At 40.5% G+C, this 20,336-nt stretch overlaps 1 protein-coding gene across 5 annotated transcripts in view; it reads left to right on the top strand.

Moving 5' to 3' along the window:
* tenm2a (teneurin transmembrane protein 2a) overlaps positions 1–20,336 on the top strand; it is a 275,007-nt gene that overhangs the window by 124,303 nt on the left and 130,368 nt on the right. Inside the window, exon 1 of one of the 5 annotated variants that reach the window (XM_026918276.3) lies at positions 5,739–10,935. The exons of the other annotated variants lie outside the window; for them this stretch is intronic. Coding sequence (XP_026774077.3) covers positions 10,869–10,935 — 67 coding nt within the window. The 5' untranslated portion in view covers positions 5,739–10,868. Of the gene's footprint in view, positions 1–5,738; positions 10,936–20,336 lie in introns of those variants that run through there. 5 annotated transcript variants of the gene reach the window in all.

The following is a 20,336-nucleotide window of genomic DNA, read 5'->3' as shown; positions in this document are numbered from 1 at the left end:
CCCAAGGCTCGCATTATTTTTATTTCCATATTGCTATGTTTCATATTGTTAGGCTGTATTGTGCTTTTGTTACAATTCATATTTAAAGTTTAACTCGACAACAGCGAATATATGCTAATTATGTGCATTCACACTTTTTTCCAAACAAAAATGTCACAAATGTAGTGGTATTGTACAATCCATGTTGTTAAAGGAGAACCCCTATCTAAGTTTACTGAGGTCACACAATGTTCAGAATTACATACATTTCTCAAATGACAAGGATGTACTCAATGAAAAAAAAAAACTGTCCAGTTTTGGTGAGCCTGTGTCTACTGTAGCCTCAGATTCCTCTTCTTAGCTGACAAGAGTGGAACCTGATGTGTAGCCCATCCACCTCAAGATTCGATGTGTTCTGCTTTCTGAGATGCTTTTCTGCTCACCACAGTTGTAAAGAGTGGTAATTTAAGTTACTGTAGACTGTAAACTTCCTATTTGAGTTACTGTAGACGTCCTGTCAGCTCAAAACAGTCTGGCCATTCTCCTCTGACCTCTCTCATCAACAAGCCATTTCTGCTCACAGAACTGCTGCTTACTGGATGGTTTTTTTGTTTGTCACATCATTCTGTCTAAATTCTAGAGACTGTTGGGCATAAAAATCCCAGGAGATCAGCAGTTTCTGAAATACTCAAACCTGTCTGTCTGTCAACAACAACAGTGCCACAGTCAAAGTCACTGAGATCACATTTTTCCCCATTCTGTTGTTTGGAGCTCTTGATCTGTATCTGCATGATTTTATGTATTGCGCTGCTGCCACATGATCAGATCATTGGATAACTGCATGAATGACCAGGTGTATTGGTGTTCCTAATAAAGTGGCTGGTGAATGTATTTTTTTTCTGCACTATACAGTTTCCAAATGTACTCCATACAATATATGCAATTCATATTAATAAATTTACATTAACCCTACAAGCCACCAATGAACGTGTGTGATTCAGATACCCCAGAGTTGCTTGTTTGTTTGCTGACAGGACGACATGCTCAAAACAGGGATTTATATTGTGCCGGTCATATGTTAATTAGATGGAATGCATGTGTGCTCATTTGTATCCAAGTTCTTAGTAGATCACCCATTAAATGAGCCACCACCACAGCAAATGGTTACTAAAAAGTCTATAATTAGCACTATCCTTGATAAATATTTCCCTGTATGTGTTGCTGATTATGGCAGCCACATTGTAGTGTTCCATCCCTTCATGGCTCCCTCAGAGTCACCTTTCTTATCTCTCTTTCCTCTGCGTTTACAGAACATGTGTATAATATGTTTCAGTATCACTACTCAATCTGCATTACAGTTCATTACCGCTTCTTACTGATAAACACATATGACAACATGAGTCACTAGTGTTAAAGCTCATGTGTGAGACTCAGGTGATATCAGTGGGCATGTGCATATGGTGTAATGACAGACTTTAACAGCTGTGACATGCATGAACCACAGGGTGGATGTGACTAACGCTACTTATCATAATGTGCCAAAATATGTTACGGTAACTGGGTCTGTGTGTGTGTGTGTGTGTGTGTGTGTGTGTGTGTGAGAGAGAGAGAGAGAGCGAGAGAACGTGTGAGTGTTTAAGTTCTTTTTTTTCCCACTTAATTCTAAATGTATTCAAAATGGCAGGGACATTATTGTCCTTGAGAGGTGCACAACAACATCTTTAAGTAAGCACATTAAGAACTGCATCCTGTGACTCCAGAGAGTTTTAAATAATTAACCTCCATGACCAATGTCCTACCTATGAGTGAAGCACTCTGCAAGACAGTAGGACAATGTAAGACCTTTGATGTGATAAAAGCCATGCTGTTTGGTTAGCTTGCTTTGTAATGGGAGGAGATATGGAGAAGAAGGTTTTTGCATGCAGTATATTTTAAAACATTTGCCAAGTGGAATGTGTTTGTGTGCCTCTTGTTTGTATTTATCATTTCTGTGATCAGATCTGGATCTGGTGTACTAACATGTATTTCTGTCTTACAATATGAAGGTTTTAGTTTAATAGCATTATTAGATCAGATTATTTGTACTAGCACGAGTGTATTTTTTTCTATGAAGCACTCTGGATAAGGACACCTGCCAAATGCTATAACTGTAGATGTGGCCACATTCTTTAAACGCATCTATTTGGTTAGGCATTAACCAGAAAATAATTCAATTTGTTCATTTACTATTGCTTGCTAGTTCAAGCAACCTGAGGATGGTCCCCCACACTAGTGGCAGCTAACTTTCTGGTGTTGAACACAGATAGACTACTGTTAGCTGATTGACGTACTCTAGCTAGCAAGTTAGTAGCTAGCAAGTTAGCCAAATAAGATAGCTGCTTAATCTGTAAGGTGACATGGTGATGTTAGCTAGCTCATTTTAACCATGGAATGATGTCTGGCAACAAGCACACATGTTATCCCAACTATTTTTCTGACATAGCTATTCTGAAATTAACATTGCTTTCTTAGCACACTCATCTGTCTGAGTGACAGTTTGGTCCATAAACTTTCATCAGCCTCTGGTCCTTTGAGTAGAATTATGGAACTGCCTATACCAGGATTATTACATGCACCCCTAACTTTAAATTTTACCAAAATAAAATACAGGAGAGGGTATCTGTTTTCTGAATGGAACAGATTTTATTTTGTAAATAAAAGTGTGTAAGTGCTGTTGGAAAACTGCACATACCTATGTAGCTTCCTTCTGATTGGACGACAGTGAATGAGTGCTCTTGTGTGTGGGTTCCTGTACCAAGAGAGAAAGTGCGAGAGAGACATATTGGATGCTAATGAAGTAGATTATAAGTAAGCAGATAGCACTTGAGCTCAAATCTGGGATCATGCTTTGTCTCTACTCACTCTATATTTCCTCACTCAGTCCATTTTTACTGCCTGTATGTCAGCAGCCTCCAGGTCTGCTCCTTACACCTCTCATTGCCTGTGTGCTCTAGTCATACAGACTTTACAGCTGTTCCGTGACTGAATGTGAAAGATCAGTGCAGATCAGATTTGCTGGGTCATTTATGAGTAGTAACCTAATCACCCAAGGCTTCATTTTGCTCCAGCTAATCTAATCACATCAGGCCTCATTCCCACCCACGCTCTTCACACATCTGTTCGACACTGACATTGAGGAAAATGCTCTGCGACTCACCCTTGCATGCACACCGATCATTCTGAAACATCTCTGCCTGCAGGTGCATGCATGTTTGGAGTGGAGCAAAGCAGAGCTTGACAGATCCCAGGTGGCCGTGGGTGGCTGTGCTAGCTCTGAGGAGCGTGGAGTCTGGTGCCTTCCTCCTAGCTCCAGATGCACGAGGGGCAGAGTTTAGGCCTGAGGCACACTGAGATGGCTCAGTGACAGGCACAGACACACACCTGTGGGCCATGATCCCCCGAGGCACTCTGGATCGCACAGCTCATGTCTGAGTGATACTGCAGGCCAGAAAAATTTACCTGACATGGAGCCATGACAATGCCAGGCTTCTGTTTCATGAATGCATTTATCTCCTCAGTATTACCTTCCATGTTGTGTTCTTCAGTTTCTGTCAGGACTAATTGTCATTCTGTCATTCTTTCTTTTTGTGTGCACTCACGCCGATTTACGTTGGCATTTGCCAAACATGTAAGCACAGAACATAAGACAATATGAACAATAACACATTAAGCAAAGTGAGAGGCAGCTTGCACGTCCTCTACTCTCAGATTCCGGCAAAAACAACCACAGTTAGAAGCACCTGTTGATGAGAGAGAGAGAGAGACAGAGAGAGAGAGAGCGCAATCTTCTCTCATTTATCCCCATCTGAAAGGCAGCTCATAGGACACACCTGCATGCTGGTGTATCCTGCTACTGGTGGAGCATTGGCAACATGCTGTGCCTCTCTAGTTAACTCCAAAGAGAATTCTACAGACCAAGTAGACAGCCAAAAGGTTCATTTCTCTCTCTCTCTCTCTCTCTCTCTCTCTGTCTCTCTCTCTCTCACACACACACACACACTCACACAGACACACACACACACACACACCTCAGACCATTAGATTTCTAATTTCTAATAGTGAAAAGAATAATAAGAGGGCTTAGTCTATGTGCGATTGCTCCTATTAGAGCTGGGATGAGTCCTGATGAGACAGTCATGGTGCTGTCCATGGTGCTGAGAAGCTCCCAAGTGTGAGAGTTGAATGGTATGCACACACACACACACACACACACACACACACACACACACACGTACCCTGGCAGCCTTTGTGTCAAGAAATAGACGGGGGGAGATTGATTCTGACCTGTTGCATGGCACCTGTATGAGAGCCATTATGGTTGTGGGTTGAGAGGCCAGCTCCGCTTTAATGCTTTCAGTACGTGAGAGTTCTCAACCGGCTCAACTGACGAATCTGTTTTCTCTGCCACGGCTGCAGCCACACTTGATTGACAGCTATATTCCCATATTCAGCTGTCTCTCATCTCCCCACATTAAATGCCAAATATTAGCATACAAGAGAGCCACTGCAATAAAAGAGCTAGTGCTCTGGCTTTATCTCAGCATATGTCCATCATGAGCAGATGCTAAATACTAGTGCTGCTTTTTATTAACAGAACAGGAGGAGGGAGGGTTTTTAAAGGAGACCTCCCCACACATGAACACACGACACATTAACGCACATGTACACACACTCCTAATCACTGAACAGTTGGGCTGAATGTGCGCTTAGCATCACAGGCACCCATGTCAACACGCCAGGGCTGCTCTCCTCTTCCCCTTGCACGTCAGACCCTAATTAGTAAATAACTCATTAGCATGAGGTGATTAATCATTCACTGGATAGAGGTTGTGGATGATAGGCTGTGTGTGTGTGTGTGTATGTGTGTGTGTGTGTGAGAGAGATAGAAATGGAGTGCGATAATGAGTGTGTTCTTATATGTGCATATGTAATGTTCATTTGTTCATTAGTCATTTGTTATTTAATGTGATGTTATACTGTTGCTTACAGACAAGCAGTGATGATGCAGACGAACCATGTGATTCATTTCCAGCCTTGTTCAATTATATTTTCACAGTTACATTGTCTGTTTTTTTACTCGTTAGAATGTTTCTTTAAGAAAGTCCTGCTTTAAGCTCCAGCAAGTCTACAACGGCCTGGCCAACTCCTCTGTAATCAGAACCACAGAGATAGGGCCAGACTGGAACCCCCTGATACCTCCTTCAACCAGACCCCCTCTCTGTATCTCAGTATCTCTCTCACTTTCTTTGCTTTTCATCCCTTATTATGACTTTCTCTGGAGAGAATAAGGAGCGTGAAGGAGATCCATACAGATTGTGTCTACAAGACAAAGACAAAAGAGAATGGAAGCGAGGGATAATAGTGAGCAGGAATCAAAAGTAGCTATGAGAGTTCCTTGTTAAAAGTAGACACTTCTTCCAAACTTTGTCCTATCAAAACCTTATCCATCTAGTCTGATTATGCTTCATCCAGTGGTACACGCTCTCAGTACTGCTACAACAGTACTGTAAATACAGGCACAGTTATGTGTGTACATTCTGCCTTGCTACTTGTTTGTAAATATATATATGTGTATATATATATATATATATATATATATATATATATATATATATATATATATATATATATATATATAGAGAGAGAGAGAGAGAGAGAGAGAGAGAGAGAGAGAGCTCTGTTTTCTAAACTGTTTTGAATATCTGCTTTAACTGAACGCGTTTGTCAGTCATAGCAGCTGCAAACTCCACAGCACTGCAGGCGTTTGATTGGCTGCTCCCTTTTGTGGGCGCAGGGATATGCTTTTGATTGACATGTTCAGGGGTGGTTGAGGTGAATGATAGCAGTCGCTAGCCACTGCACAGCGATTAGCCAATCATGGGGCAGTCCAGTGACAATCCACATACAGGAATGGAGACTCATCCTCAGAACTATAGCTCTCACAATGCATCTCGAATAAGGTTGTCTGGGTGCTGTCAGACACTGTGCATAAAATTGACAACTTGATAAATGACTGATCAAGCTCTCTTGCAACATAGGACAGTTTATTCCATTTATTTATCATGATACAAAACTATATATATTGAGTCACCCCGTCCTTGTTGGTAAGTGCAGGTGACCCAGATGTCAAAAGTGTCTATTGCAGCACTTTGCACATGGGTCTCAGAGCACTGCTGGCCATCCATTAATCTACAGATGTTTTTCTTGGTTGTTTTTTTTTTCTTCCAGCCTGAATTCTCCCTGAGGTCTTTGCAGTAAAGGTTAACTAGTCTTTTCTTAAGCCTTCACTGGAAGACAAATCGCCATGCTCACCTCATGGGTCCCCCCCATCACACATCTTATTCCCCCACTGCCTCATTCCACTGTTCTCTTGGCGAGAGAGAGAGAGAGAGAGAGAGAGAGGACAATGAAAAGGTGACTGAAAGAAAGAGGCCAAAAGGAGAAGTTTAAAAAAATACTCTAAAAGAGGTCTGGTGGTAGCGGTGTCTGGAGGTGTACTGAGATCATTACACGGTTTTAGTTCTGTTTTTTCTACATCCTTTCTGCAAATGCATTAGCAGCTTCCCTCTTACTGTGTAAGATATCTATAGATATTCTAAATTCATGGTGCTTGATGATTAGTTATTAATATGATAACTCTGAAGCCTAGATCTAAGTGTCAAGACATACCATGCTGATGTTGAAGACACAACCAGAGCTGACTGATGATGGTCTCCCATTGCCTTCCTTCTTCTGTAAAAAAGCATTTTGACCAGTGAAGAGCAGAGAAGCACATGCATGAGTAGAAAGAACTTACCATCTACGCAGGTGGCAGTTGTGTGTATTACTTGTCAACAAATGAATAACTAAAGACAAAGCCAGCTTCGCAAACTACTGTACTAAATAGCATGGGCAAATATTTTGCTATTTATTGTGGGTATATATTTTTGGTTTGGGACAAACTAACCTAGCTACCATTTTCTCAATTTCAACAGTGTGCTCAGCCATTCCACTGTAAACATGTAGCTAGCTGTAACGGATTTGCTAGACAGAGAGCCCTTTTTCTGACTGTAATATGTGTATCGTCTCTGTAAATGTGTATATATATGTACTGTATGTCTGTGTGTAAAATTTATTTTGAATAATATTCGGTGAACGGAGAGTTGTGTAGCCATGCTGTGGTCTGCCCTGACTTCAGACTGTGTTGCTGTGGTCTGCACTGGTGTGTCTTTGCTGGAGATTTGCTGTCTGGTCTGCTTGTGTGCTTGCCGCAGCCGTAATGAGAGCCTCTTATGCTACAGCCAGACTCAGTCTATGCTGATTAGAGATACCCTGGAGAGCTCCAGAAATCTCCCTCCTCGCTATTCTACGGTGTGAGCTGGAGCTACACTCAGCTAGAGAAATATGCTTCATTTGATAGTCCTGTCCTGTGTACAGTGTGTGTGTGTATGTGTGTGTCATTTTTACTGATTCATTACAAGAGTGGGTGGACAACATGTTATAATAGCCATGGTAATATCCCTTATAATAAGCATCATAAAATAAAAGCCACAGTGGCCATTCCTGTAATTTCCACATTATTTTACACATTAACGACCAGTGTGATGCATGTGTGAAAGGCCAAGGGCACGAGAGACTGTACAATGCTCCGGCTGAATGCATTACAGTCGGTGTGTGCGGAGCTCTAAAACTGTTCACTTATCACGCCTCAGAGTCAATGTGGAGTGTGTGGTTGTTCACTTATGTTTGTACATAATGTATATCCAGATTTAAATGGAACTGACCCATGTTATTTTCCAAACTTGAGTAACCGTTTACGCAGACTGGCTGTATCAGTAATTTAAGTAATTTAGATAATTTAAGGCTAATAATAAATGGATAAAAAAGTAAAATCATTGATATTTGAAAGCTTTCTGTAAGCAGAGATGTACTTGTGGAAGGACTCTCGACTGTCGGCACTTCGTAACAGTCAGTAAGTGTTTCGCCACAGGAGACTAAAACTCCAATTCTGGTGTCAGCCAGATGAGATTGGGTTCGCTTTTGAGTCTGGTTGCTTTTCAGATTTCTTCCTCAGGTCACCTCAGGGAGTTTCTCCTAGCATTCTCTGGCTTGCTCATTAGGAATTAATTAAAATTTTACAGTTGGATTTTTGTAAAGCTGCTTTGTGACAATGTCCATTGTTATAAGTGCTATTCAAATAAAATTGAATCGAATTTCGTTGGACTCTTCAGGACAGATGACTTTGTGGTTTCTCTGTAACAGGACAAGCTCCATTTTTTTTTCTCTTACCAACATCAAGAGACAGGAAAAAGAGAGACTGGTGAGGGAACAACCATTTACAGCTGCTATAATGTGTTATAACAAGAATTAGCCTGTCTCACTGGAGGTTCCACAACATTAAGTGTAGCTATAAACAGCTAAAAAGCATGAAATGAAAAAGGCATGTCATTCATTTATAAATTAAAAATAACAATTGTATGCAAAATTGCTGTTGTTTTAGAGAAATAAGACATTATAGGACATACTGTTATTGAAAAATAATCAACTTCTGGGTGATAACACAGATTATTTTTCTATAACAGCATGCCCCATCATGTTTTATAACTTACATCATAGAATAGACTTTTGAAGCACTTTTTTTTTTTTTTTTTTTAAAAGCAGCTTTACGTACATCAGCGCTTTAACCCCCAGCGTGTAAGCCAAGGGCAGCGAGCAAAAGCTCCCTAGGACAGAGCTAGAAGGAAAAAACCTTGGGAGGAACCAAGACTAATCACCAATTCTCCTCTGGCTGCCATTGGGAATCTGGGACTGGCACTGGGAGTTATTTTTATATCTGTCTAGGAATTGTGGTTCACGTAGAGTACAGACTAAAAGGTAGCTATAGGGATTTCAATACGTTTGTTTTCACTGGAATCAGTATAGTTTTAGCTTTAAGTAAAGGAGACTCACTTGAAATCAGCTGTCCATCAATGAAGAAGGAATAGGACGTTATGGTCAAATGGCTCTATAGAGGTTTGAAGAATGCAGTCTGTGAGTCTGATTTTGTCTGTGTGTGGTCTGGCTCCTGCTGAGACAGGAAGCAGACTAGTGCTGAGCTGAGTAGAGCTGGGCTGGGATGCCATCAGTCTCTGACTGATCAGATTGCCTGCCCTCTGTTGGACAGCGCAAGCTCGGTTCAGAAGCTTCAGCAGTCTAGTTCTCACCTCATAGCAAACCTTTAAACTGAGAGCAAGCCTTATTCTGTTACTACGGGTCATCTCAGCTCTGTTTTTCATTTTATTTGCATTGTGGGGATTTGCGTGGTTGTCGCTGTGTATATAGTCATCTGTCGAATTTAGTTTAAATGTTTTGTGCTGCATTAGGCTGTTAAAGGTAAGTTGACACCAAATAAGGTAAATAAATCTAGACCCTCAGCAGTTCTAGCTATGGATTTATTGCAGTTCTCTTACTTCTGTTGTGTTTATAGGACTGGACGATAAAGCAGTATATTGTACTGTAGATATGATAGATGTCATCCGTAGACTCTTTTAAGAGCACCTTGAGGATATGACAGATTGTTACAATACATAAAGTTGGAATGTGTTGTTCTTCTTTTATTATTAAAATAATAATAAATGAGCATTTTGAATTCCTGTAACAGATAGTTCTCATGGTTGTAAAATAATAGTAAAATAACAGAATAGGATTTAATATTTTATGTAGGCTGACATTTCTCCTTTTTTTTATAATTTTCATCATTATTTTAAAATAATTAAAATGATGAAAAATGAATATTCTGTCTTTCTATTTGAGCAGACGAGTTGTTTGATTTGCTTTATATTTTCCTTTAATGTCAGTAGTATATGTGCAAAAAGCAATTTTTTGTACTGTCATGTAAATGTTAGACTGGATATGCACTTATATGAATTAATTTTATAATATAAGCTTCTGCTCTCGGCTGGTAGCTTATAAATCCAAACATTTCTGCAAATTGTAGTTAAATATCAGTTGAACCAATACATTTTATTATTTATGCTGTTATCACTGAGCAGACCCGTGTACCGTTGTGCGCTAAGGGTTTTTTATGGTAAAATTTTACTTTTCCTCTGCTTGATTTTCCTGTTAGCAATGCACCTCTGTATTTTAACCAGGACAAAGTAGCACTTGTTTTCTGTCTCATATTCTCTCTCATCCCCCTCTTCCCTTAGCCTTTGATGAACGTTTTGTCACATTTTGGTTGATTTACCCCTCTTTCTCTGTTTCATTCTCTTTCCTTTGCTTGCTCTCTCAGCCTCCCTGTCACCCTCCTCCCTTTTGCTCTCCTCACACTCCCACTCTCTCACTCACCCCTCCTTCACTCGCTTTCTCTCTCTCGCTCAGCGGAGAGCCTGTATAATTCTTGTGGCTCAGGCAGCGCTCGTAGGCACAGCCATGTGCATCCACAGCTCTGAGAACTCGTCTCTGCTCTCCTCCCCGCTGCCTTATAGAGGCTGAAAGGAGCCAGTGCTCTTTTTACTCCCCTCTCCTTTTTTTCCCTTTTCTTTCAAGTCCATCCCTCCCTCCTCTTCCCCACCTTTCATCTGCATCTCTAGCCCTGCGCAACCTCTTAATCGGTGGACTACTACAGAGAAGCACTCATACATCGCGTGTCGGAGAAGACAAAAGAGTGTGTGCGTTCCGTGTGTGTGTGTGTGAGACGGAGAGAGAGAGGGAGAGAGAGAGAGAGAGAGAGAAGTTGAGCGGAAGAGGTAGAGAGAGCAGGACTGCTGCTCACTGTTGAACGCTGAAGCTCATTATCACGTGTTTGCTGCCGCTGTCCACTGCTGTGCCGCTGTCTTCTGTGGAGAGGACAGACAGAGAGGAGAGGAAAAGAAGATAGGAGAGGAGATTGCATGTACGGAGCCATGCATCACACAGGCAGCATTGGCATCAAGGCTAAAATGCTGCCGCAGGAGACAGGTAAGACCCTGTAGAGAGAGTCACCACAAGTATCTGTGTGCGTGTGGCTGGAAATGCATGTGTCAGACGCTGGGACAGTTGCATCTGAAGTGCAGGAGATTACATTATTCAGACCAAGCTTACTGAGCTAGTTTAAGGCTTAACTACAGAATTACATCTGACAATATCTTGAATCCATCAGCGCCAAGCTGTGCAACACTCTTCTCATGTAAATGTGTTTGCATGCCACTTGAAGGTCACGCAAAAAAGCTCTGGCATTTGAGGCAGAGACGTGAGATAATGGTGATTACGATGAGTGACACAGACATCATTCAGACGTGTCACCAATTCCAAATGTCTTCTCTTCATGACTGATTCATTTTTGTGTGTGTGTGTATGTGTGCGCACCCACATATGCATATTCCTGTTTATTTGTCTCTAACTACAGATGCATGTGTGTGTGTGTGCATTTAAGTATTTACAAGCCTGCAGTTTAGCATAATTTGGATCCTGAGTAAATTGCCCAAATTGCCAATATTTATAAGATTTGCATTCCATTGGAGAAACAAAGTGCTTGTTCTGTCTGAGGCTCCAGGATCATGAATAATTAAAGAATTCATGAGTGATGGTGATGCTTGTGTTTAGAAATGTACACACTGGGGAAAGGGATTGTTCAAGTGAGAAACTCTGAATTCAGAATAATGCTGAGGGAATGAAGCCCCAGTGAGCCTGACTGAGGGTAGAGTAGGAGTGTGTAAGTGTGTAAGTGGAGCAGAATCAGAGAACAGCAAGGGGTGTCTGCAGCACATTGACTACACAGATGGCATGTGATTGGCATGATCCAGTCTGCAGTGGCCACATGTTCCCATTGTGGCAATTACGGACTGAAGTCCTGGGTGGCTTTGTCTTAAAAAGTCTATTGTGTATCGTGTCCCCCCCCCCTTTTTTTCAAAGTTATTATTATTATTATTATTATTATTATTATTATTATTAACTGAATAAATGATTGATGTGCAGATACACAGTTACGCAATTAACATCCTGCCATGCTGTGGTATGTATAGAAGAGAAAAATATATAAGAGTTCATTATTGGGGCAGGAGCTTTAATCACAAAGACTGTTCAACTTGCTGAAGTTTCAGTAGGAATAGTAACTAAAGTTCACTTAGAACTTACCATTAGACTGGGAATGACAGTAAATCGAGTTGGAAAATTTGATTGAAAATGCTTGTGCATTAGTCAGAAGTGAGGATGTGATCAGACTGTCAGCAATTAGAGTCCATCCAAGTGGGCAAACACATGGTGTACACCAAGAGAACCCCTACAGTGAGCAGGTGGGGTGCGTCTCTTATTCTGTGAAGGTCCTGTTAGAGTGAAGCATCACTGCAAATCAATACAAAGCTTTTCTAATCACTTTTATCTTACAATGAAACATTTCCATCCTGATGGGAGTGGTCTCATCCAGGATGACAGAAGGGCATGAGTGCTTACTGAGTTGTTTCATGAGTATGAAACTGACGTAAATCATATGCTATGGTGTTCACAGTCACTATATCTCAACCCAGGTGAAACTGATGTGTCCTATAGTGCCATCATCAAAACACCACTTGAAAAATCTTTTGTAAGAATGGTGTTCACTCCAGTACAGAGATTTGTCGAATCTATGCCAAGGTGCATTCAACAGCTCATGGTGGCCCAACATATTTAATTTGTAACCCATCTTTATTTATTTTTGTGTATCTGAGAGGCAGAGATACAAGTTAAGGGGGATGTAGCAAAGCGCTTAAATTAACACTGACAGCTGAGGTGGGCAGAGCAGTGCTGGCTGTAAAAGCAAGCAGCACGAATGGGCGAGGTAAAGCGGAGATGGTGGAGCATCACAGGACACCGTAGCAGCTGATCTCAGCAAAAGCATGCAATGCAATTCACTTTCCACTAACAGAAAGCTGCTGGCCTGATGGGACTGGTGCTATTTGAAGCCGCTGTGATCCAGAATTAGAGCACACAGGATCTGTGTAACGCAGCTGGAACTGATACGTTTAAGGATTAGGCTCTCTTCCTGCTTTTCTCTTGCTCTGTCTCTTTAATGGGCTTCGTTCGTGTTGCTGATAAGTGGGCCTTGGTGCTGGAGTCAGTGACTCAGATGCCAGCTCATTTGATCACATTTCTGGGTGACTCCATGATACATGAACCTTGCGCATTCAGATGAAGAGAGAGACTGAGAGCATGATGGAGACAGAGATGGAGAGACACAATTAATTGGGTCTGTTTACTTGAATGATCAAGGGTCTGTTTGTGGCAATGGGGACACTGTTGTTCTCTCCTGTGTGAGAGGGAAGGGGTGAGATTTTAATTGGAAATATGGATTCCATTAACCCTGCAGCCCAGGGCGGCTAATTAGCATCTCATTAGTGCAGTGCAGAAGTAAAGAAGAAGCACAGGAGAAGAAGATGATGAAGAAGCACACATTTCATTTACAGGGTCCAGAATGTAAATGCTGCTTCTTCTTTATGGATCAGATTGCTCTTCTTTATGGATCACATCACAGGGATACAACACACACACACACACACACACACACACACACACACACACTTGACAGATCATCAACCACTAAAGCATGGGCACATTTGAATCCTTAGACAAATATGAACTGTCCATCAATAGTTTCATTCATTCATTCATTCATTTATTTATTTATTTTTGCCAAATTTACAATAGCTTAACACTCTAAAGCAGGAGTGTCAAACATAGGTCCATGGGCAAGATAACAGTTTCAATCAGTACCAATAAATGAATTTACAATCCATGCTGTATATAAAAATAATTTGTGGACTATAATGTAATTGAAAGATAAAAATAAAAAAGCTAGTCATTCTTATTCTAGTAAGGATTAAAATAGAGCAATAAACTCAGGGCCGTAAACTCAGCTACTGACAAATGTGCTAATGATATGTAATTCTTCATTAGCAAGTTAAATGTTAAATTTGATGCAAATTTACAGCAATGATGGTGAATAATTATGCAATCAATTTTTTTTTTTTTTTTTTTTTTACGTTTTTTAGTATGTGACTTTCAGATAAATGCCAGTAAAAGAAAACATTTAAGATGAGTTGCTGATGTGTTATTAGGATGCCACATGGAATTTGACATCCCTTCTCTAAAGACTAACCATCTTTATTTTCAGTAAAACAATCAGGTTTAAAATCTAGTCTTTTCACATGAGTGCACTGTCTAGGATAGAGTCTCGTAGCCCTCTTCAGATACCTCAAGCCCTGTATCCTTTCTTATTGGGTCTTAATGCTGGAGAATGACTAGGATCAGACACGCGCCAATACCTCATACGCTCAGGTTCTTACACTTTGCCCACATGGTTGCATGGTGGAGAAGTGAGGAAATAGGGCCGTAGAATTCCAGGACCTGTCATAAGTCCAGACCGTCTTCACTCACATAACTACTTGCATTAATTTTACTGTATTTGCTGAATAATTTGTAACTTAATAAGAATCTGAAAGTTCACAAGTTGGAGATTGCTGGCATACTACTTGTTTGAGAGATTTGGTTTTGAATATTGTTAAGAAATTGAGCAGAAAATACACATCTCTAAAGGATGTAATACCTTCTGAGCTAACACAACGATATACATTTGTTGAAAATCCTCCACTGTAACTGCCAGTCATTTTTTTTTATTCCTCATACATGCTCTGTCATTCCTCTTGTGAGACATGCTTCTTGACTGGACACCTCTCTTCAACTGTTTAATCAGACTCCTTGCAGATCAGCTTGATTGGGTTACGATCAGGTGACTTTTTTTATAACAGCACTGCCTCTTTTCTCTTATATGTGGGGTTGCTGCAAATCAATCATTCCTCTCAAAATGTAATGAAATGCGTTGAGTAACACACACTCAGTCATATTGCATGTAGCATCTCAAAACCCTGTTAGGTCTTAATGTGTTTTCATTTTTCCCCCGTTTTTCATTTTTCTTTACCTGTGTTCTCTGATATTCTTCCGTGGCTCTTCCTGCTTGCCTTTAGCCAGACACCAGCCCCCCCTACTGGACCCTGCAAGCACAGCACCCACATACACATGCAAACAGAAGCGCTTTTAACCTCCCTCTGCTCTATAGCTCTTAATAATTTTTTTTTTTTTTCAATTTCAGTATTGTATGCTTTGATTCCTCTTATGAGTCATTGCAATTTGACCTGCATGGCTGCATGATTAGCTTGTACAGGTTTTTTATTCGCTGAGGTAGAGGACATAAGCTTGAGTAGGTGTGTTACTTTTGTGTCCCTTTTTGCAAGGGACGTGCATGTCATGGCTAAGCTAATAAGCATGTGTACGAGCAGATGGTAATAAAACTCTGTGTGATGTGGGCGCCCACTTCATTTGGATCTCAGCGCGGTGCTGCCTCCGCAGCCCCTCACACACTTACAGTCATACACACATACACTCACTCGCTCTCACACACAATCTTTTTTTTTTTCAAGGACTGAGAGTTCCAGACTGGGTCGCAAATGATAACACTGAAAGTGTTTACGAGTCTCTCTCTTCCTGACTCACACACTGAACCCTCCATGCATAAACATATGACTTTTTCCATCACTCACTTGGCCATTCTCTTACCAAGCTGGGCAGTGTTCATTTCCTGCAGCAGTTTGCTGTTTTGGTTGCTGTTGTTGCAGCTTACTGAACACAGAATGAAAATACCTGAGTCGGTGAAGTACCTTGCACTTGTACACTCTGCCAATTTTTTTTTCTTGGATGCCAGAAGAGGCAGATGCACTTTTGCTCTGTTCTCCTCACTTTTCAGCCTGTAGCTCTTCCATCTTTCTGTCACACTCTGTCTGTCCTTGAGGTTCAAGGTCAGTGGAAGATTGGATTCAGCTCCCTGTGTCTTTCAGTAGGTGTGGACCTGGAGTCATGTTGTAAATCGTGTCTGAGCATGCACTCATCTACAGAGAGAGAAAGCAAGGTGCACACATATACAAACAAATGTTTTTGTTAGTAAAAAAAGCCAATCTGGGAGGCATTTTCTTTTCATCTCTATTAAAGCAGGATCAGTCAGCTCTTTCATACGGATTTAAACACATACACACCCCTCAGTCCTCCACTCTGCCGTGAGTGTATTGGCTCAAATTTCCCCACTCACTCTTGCTTTTAGTTTCTCCACACAATAAGGCTTTGTGAAGCCTGTCATCATTCTAATTTCATGTCTGGTCACATAAGCCCTCTTTTTGTCACTGGCAGTGTTTTAGCCAGGACTGTCATTTTAACTTGACACTTAGTAATTGGAGAGTAATGGCTTAATGGTTGTGTTTATTCAAACAAATACCTTTCCTAGCTTGAACGGTTGCAAAATCTGGCGCATGTTGGCACTGTTTTAGTTTCCGGTACTGCACAAGGCACTGACCTTTTTTCTTTTACTTCAAAAAGCAAGTGTGACCTGGAACTGAAAAGATAATTATTAAAAATGCTTTTTTTTTTCTTTTTCTTTTGAGTGTATGCGTGAGCATGTGTGCTGTGGGAGCAGTCTGTGTGTTTGTGTGGGTGAAACAGGAGCACAGATGCTGATGAGCGCTGACACACATCGAGCAAGCATGTTGTATTTTCCAAATAGCCACTAGTACTAGCACAGGGAGGCGCTTGCTCTTGCTAATGCACAGAACACACGGATACATTTATTTGTGTGTCTGTATGTATAGATGAATGTATGTATGTATTAGGGATTTAACCAAATACAAATACATTATTCAAAATGTTGGAATGAACAGATAATGTGTTCTAAACAGATACAAAATGAAATGCACTTTTTTTAAAGAAAGGTTAACAGAGCATCTGAATAGAGGCGAGCATCAGGAATGGGGGACATGAAACAGGACATGAAATCAAAATTGGAAGCTCAGAGCTTTATGCTCCTGTCCTGTAATGTTGTGGACACGAATACAATAGTATATCTAAAATACAATAAATTTTAGTGTCCAATTTAATAGAACTCATTAGCAGCAAACATGGTTTATCGGTGTGTTGCATGCCGTGCTTTTTCCTGCATACTCTTCAGTTTTCTAATCATTGGTTGGTTGAGAAAAAAAAAAATGGAGTTTTATTTATTTGGAAGACAGAGAACTGTATGAAGTTGTGGTTATATGAAACACTTTTCAGTGGTGTTTTCGGTGATCTTGGGGCTCATGTTCTTGCACAGTCTGAGGAAGCGACATTCGGGCTGTTCAGTGCTGGAATGTCACTTCCTCAGATTAACTGAGAGCCTGGTTCTATCTTTATACACCATCAAGCTTTCAACATCAGTAAGAGTAAGTAAAATGCGCTTGGTAATCTCTTCACGGTTCTCTGTATGTAGCTAGCTCACTAAGCTACTGTCAGACGTCTGTTTAGATTCGGCAGTGTGGTGTAGCTCGTACGCTGTTGGCTGTTGTGTAAGTCATTCAAGCAGTTCAACATGACATCACACTGGGTTCCTGTTTAAGGAGGAAATACATCAACATATGAAATCAAATCACAGCTAAGAGGCTTTTATGGGGACTTTAACATTAACATGTGGCAGTCTTTAGTAACTGCCTGATCAAGGTCACTGTGGTTTAAATTAGGTTGCTAGATTGTGTATATTTTTGGAAATAAAACCACCTAAATTTGAGAGAAAATATTGTGGGAAGGTTCAAACAATAGAATAACTTTGTGAAAAGGATTTAAAAAAATAAACAGTTTTTTTTTTTTAATTTTCACTCAGTGCAGAACTTCTCTCGACTTGTGGAGTGGAGTGACTGTACATGCAGGTGTTGACACGTTTAATGAAGAAGGGTAGGAGAGTCTGTAATGTGCTATTGATTAGCATGTGGAGCACACGGTCAAGTGAGGTGACTCCTCACTTGAGTCATTAGCTCAGTAAAACCATTAAGCTCTCCATTGCTTAATATGCCCTTGAGATACAGCAGAGTGAATTTCTCAGATTCAGAGCACACACGCTTAATCACATCTGGGTGTATGGTGTGTGCATGTGTGTGATTAATGCAGGAAAACTGATTTAAAGCACTGGTTATTCTGAAATCATTGTTGTTATGTACCTGAATAATAAAACATTATAAAATAATATGGATGACTCTGTAAAGATAAACTTTCACTCATAAATAAGCTCTTTTTTCTGCTTCTTTGCAAATCATACCTATATTTAATATTTAATTAATTCAGATAAGATAAGATACAGATAAGGGAGGTTGTTGTCGTCCTTTCTTCCTGCAGGATATTTATAATACCATCCATGTGTATGTGTGTGTTTGCTCACATGATATGTGTTTAGCCAATTTAGCTGTGTTGATAGCAAGCAGGCTGATGAATGGCTGTGTGTTTAAGAATGTGTGTTTAGCTGGGCCTGGCTTGTTAAGATGGATGGATGGAAGTATTAATTTTCTTGTGGTGATTTGGGCCAATTGGCTGTCTTAGGAATTTGGCTTGCCTTCATACTCACTCAAGCACCACAGCTGCATGTGGACAGGCCATGAGTTCTGGCCCTGCCATTACCATCCCTCTTTTTTATACTCCTTCCAGCCCTCCCTGTGTCATTCCTGTGCCAGACGTGACCTTGATCTATACGCTCTTTGCTGATTGTCTATATTGACAGAAACAAAGACCCTGTGGCTTGTGTCTAGATTGTGTTTTGATAAGACTCTTACCACATGCATTTAAACTTGTAGTTCCTGTGGGTTTCCTTAAGTTTCCTTAAAGACAGCGGTTTTGGAAATCATGGAGCATGTACTCTATCCCAGAGTGTATTGGGAGGAGTTTTGGTTTTCAAAAGTGACATGGACAGATGAATTAGTGGTACCAGTATCGCTAGTTTTTTGGTAGATTTGGTGACATTTAAGATCCCTTTAGTGGCATTATTTTTAAAAAAAAAGTAGCCTAGCAACAAATCTAGTGACATTTTGGGCAGACGTTAGCAACAGTCCTGCACTTGATACAGCTCTGCATCTCACATCACAGCTGCTAGTTATATGAGTTGGGCAAGCCTATGCTCCCAATGACCAATCACTGTTCACCAGTGTTCCCAACGACCAATCATTGATTGTCAGTGTTCCCAAAGACTGATCGCTGATCACCACTGTTCCCAACAACCTATGACTGATCAACAGTGTTCCCAATGATGAATCATTGATCACCAGTGTTCCCAGTGACTGATCACTGATCACCAGTGTTCCCAATGACCAATCACTGATCACCAGTGTTCCCAACGACCAATCACTGAACACCATTGTTCCCAATGAGCGGTCATTGATCAGCAGTGTTTCCAATGACCAATCACTGATCACCAGTGTTCCCAACAACCAATCACTGATCAGCATGGTTCCCAACAGCTAATCGCTGATTACCATTGCCACTATCAGAGAAGTTGTGGCTCAGTGGTTAAGTCTTTGAGCTACAGATCAGGAAATGCAAATCCCAGCACCGCCAAACTACCATGACTGGTTCCTTGGTTATGACCCTTAACCTTCAACCGCTCAGTTTTATCTTGCCTCATTTGTAAGTCACTTTGAACAAAAGTGGCAGCCAAACGATCAAATGTAGTACACCATTGTTTCTGACAACTAGCCACTGATCACCATTGTTCCCAATGACCAATCACTGATCACCGTTGTTCCCAAAAACCAATCACTGATCACCATTGTCCCCAATGACCAATCACTGATCTCCATTGTTTGTCCCACCCATGTATTTCTTTGTTCTTCAAGTAATAAATGTTATTCCATGCATAACCTTTGTGTCTATTTACTGTCTACTCACTACCATTACTTCATCTGCATTAATCACTTTGTGATGCCATAATTAAATATTTCTTCTTTTCATAAGAAATAATTTATAATCTATTAATTTTCTATTCTGAAAAAAGCCCTGTTCTATTCTGTTTTCTGAAAGCCTTCCTTCTTCATGCAACATGCTTTTGTATGCAAATGAGCATGGCAATTCAATGCATATGCAAATCAATCCATGATGTCATCTGGTATGCATTAGTTACTTTCCCCTGAAAAGAGATGCGTTTACATTTTTATTGCATCTGACTAAAATGTGACTCAGACTTCCTTTAGGGGTTTGAGAGACCAAATTTAAATCTGGTCTATGTGCATGGTTGACAGGGTCATATATTCTAAGGGTATGCCATTTATTAATGCCATTGTATTAATTGATGTACTTTATTAACATTAGGTATATTGTAAAGCTAATGATAGGCAACCATATGTTTGAAATTGTAATAAAAATGAAACATCAGAGATGCAAACAGTATGGATGAGACATCTGTACTCTTTTTGCAAACTGTGTCCCTGACTGTTATTTATTTATTTATTTTTTGTAATCTTATCTCACTTTTAGCATCATAACCTGTTTGTGATGCTAAAAAGCTCTCTGTGATAGGC

This window comes from Pangasianodon hypophthalmus, chromosome 7, assembly GCF_027358585.1.
Source record: "Pangasianodon hypophthalmus isolate fPanHyp1 chromosome 7, fPanHyp1.pri, whole genome shotgun sequence".
Taxonomy (NCBI): Eukaryota; Metazoa; Chordata; class Actinopteri; order Siluriformes; family Pangasiidae; genus Pangasianodon; species Pangasianodon hypophthalmus.
This window is presented reverse-complemented; position numbering and strand designations above follow the sequence as displayed.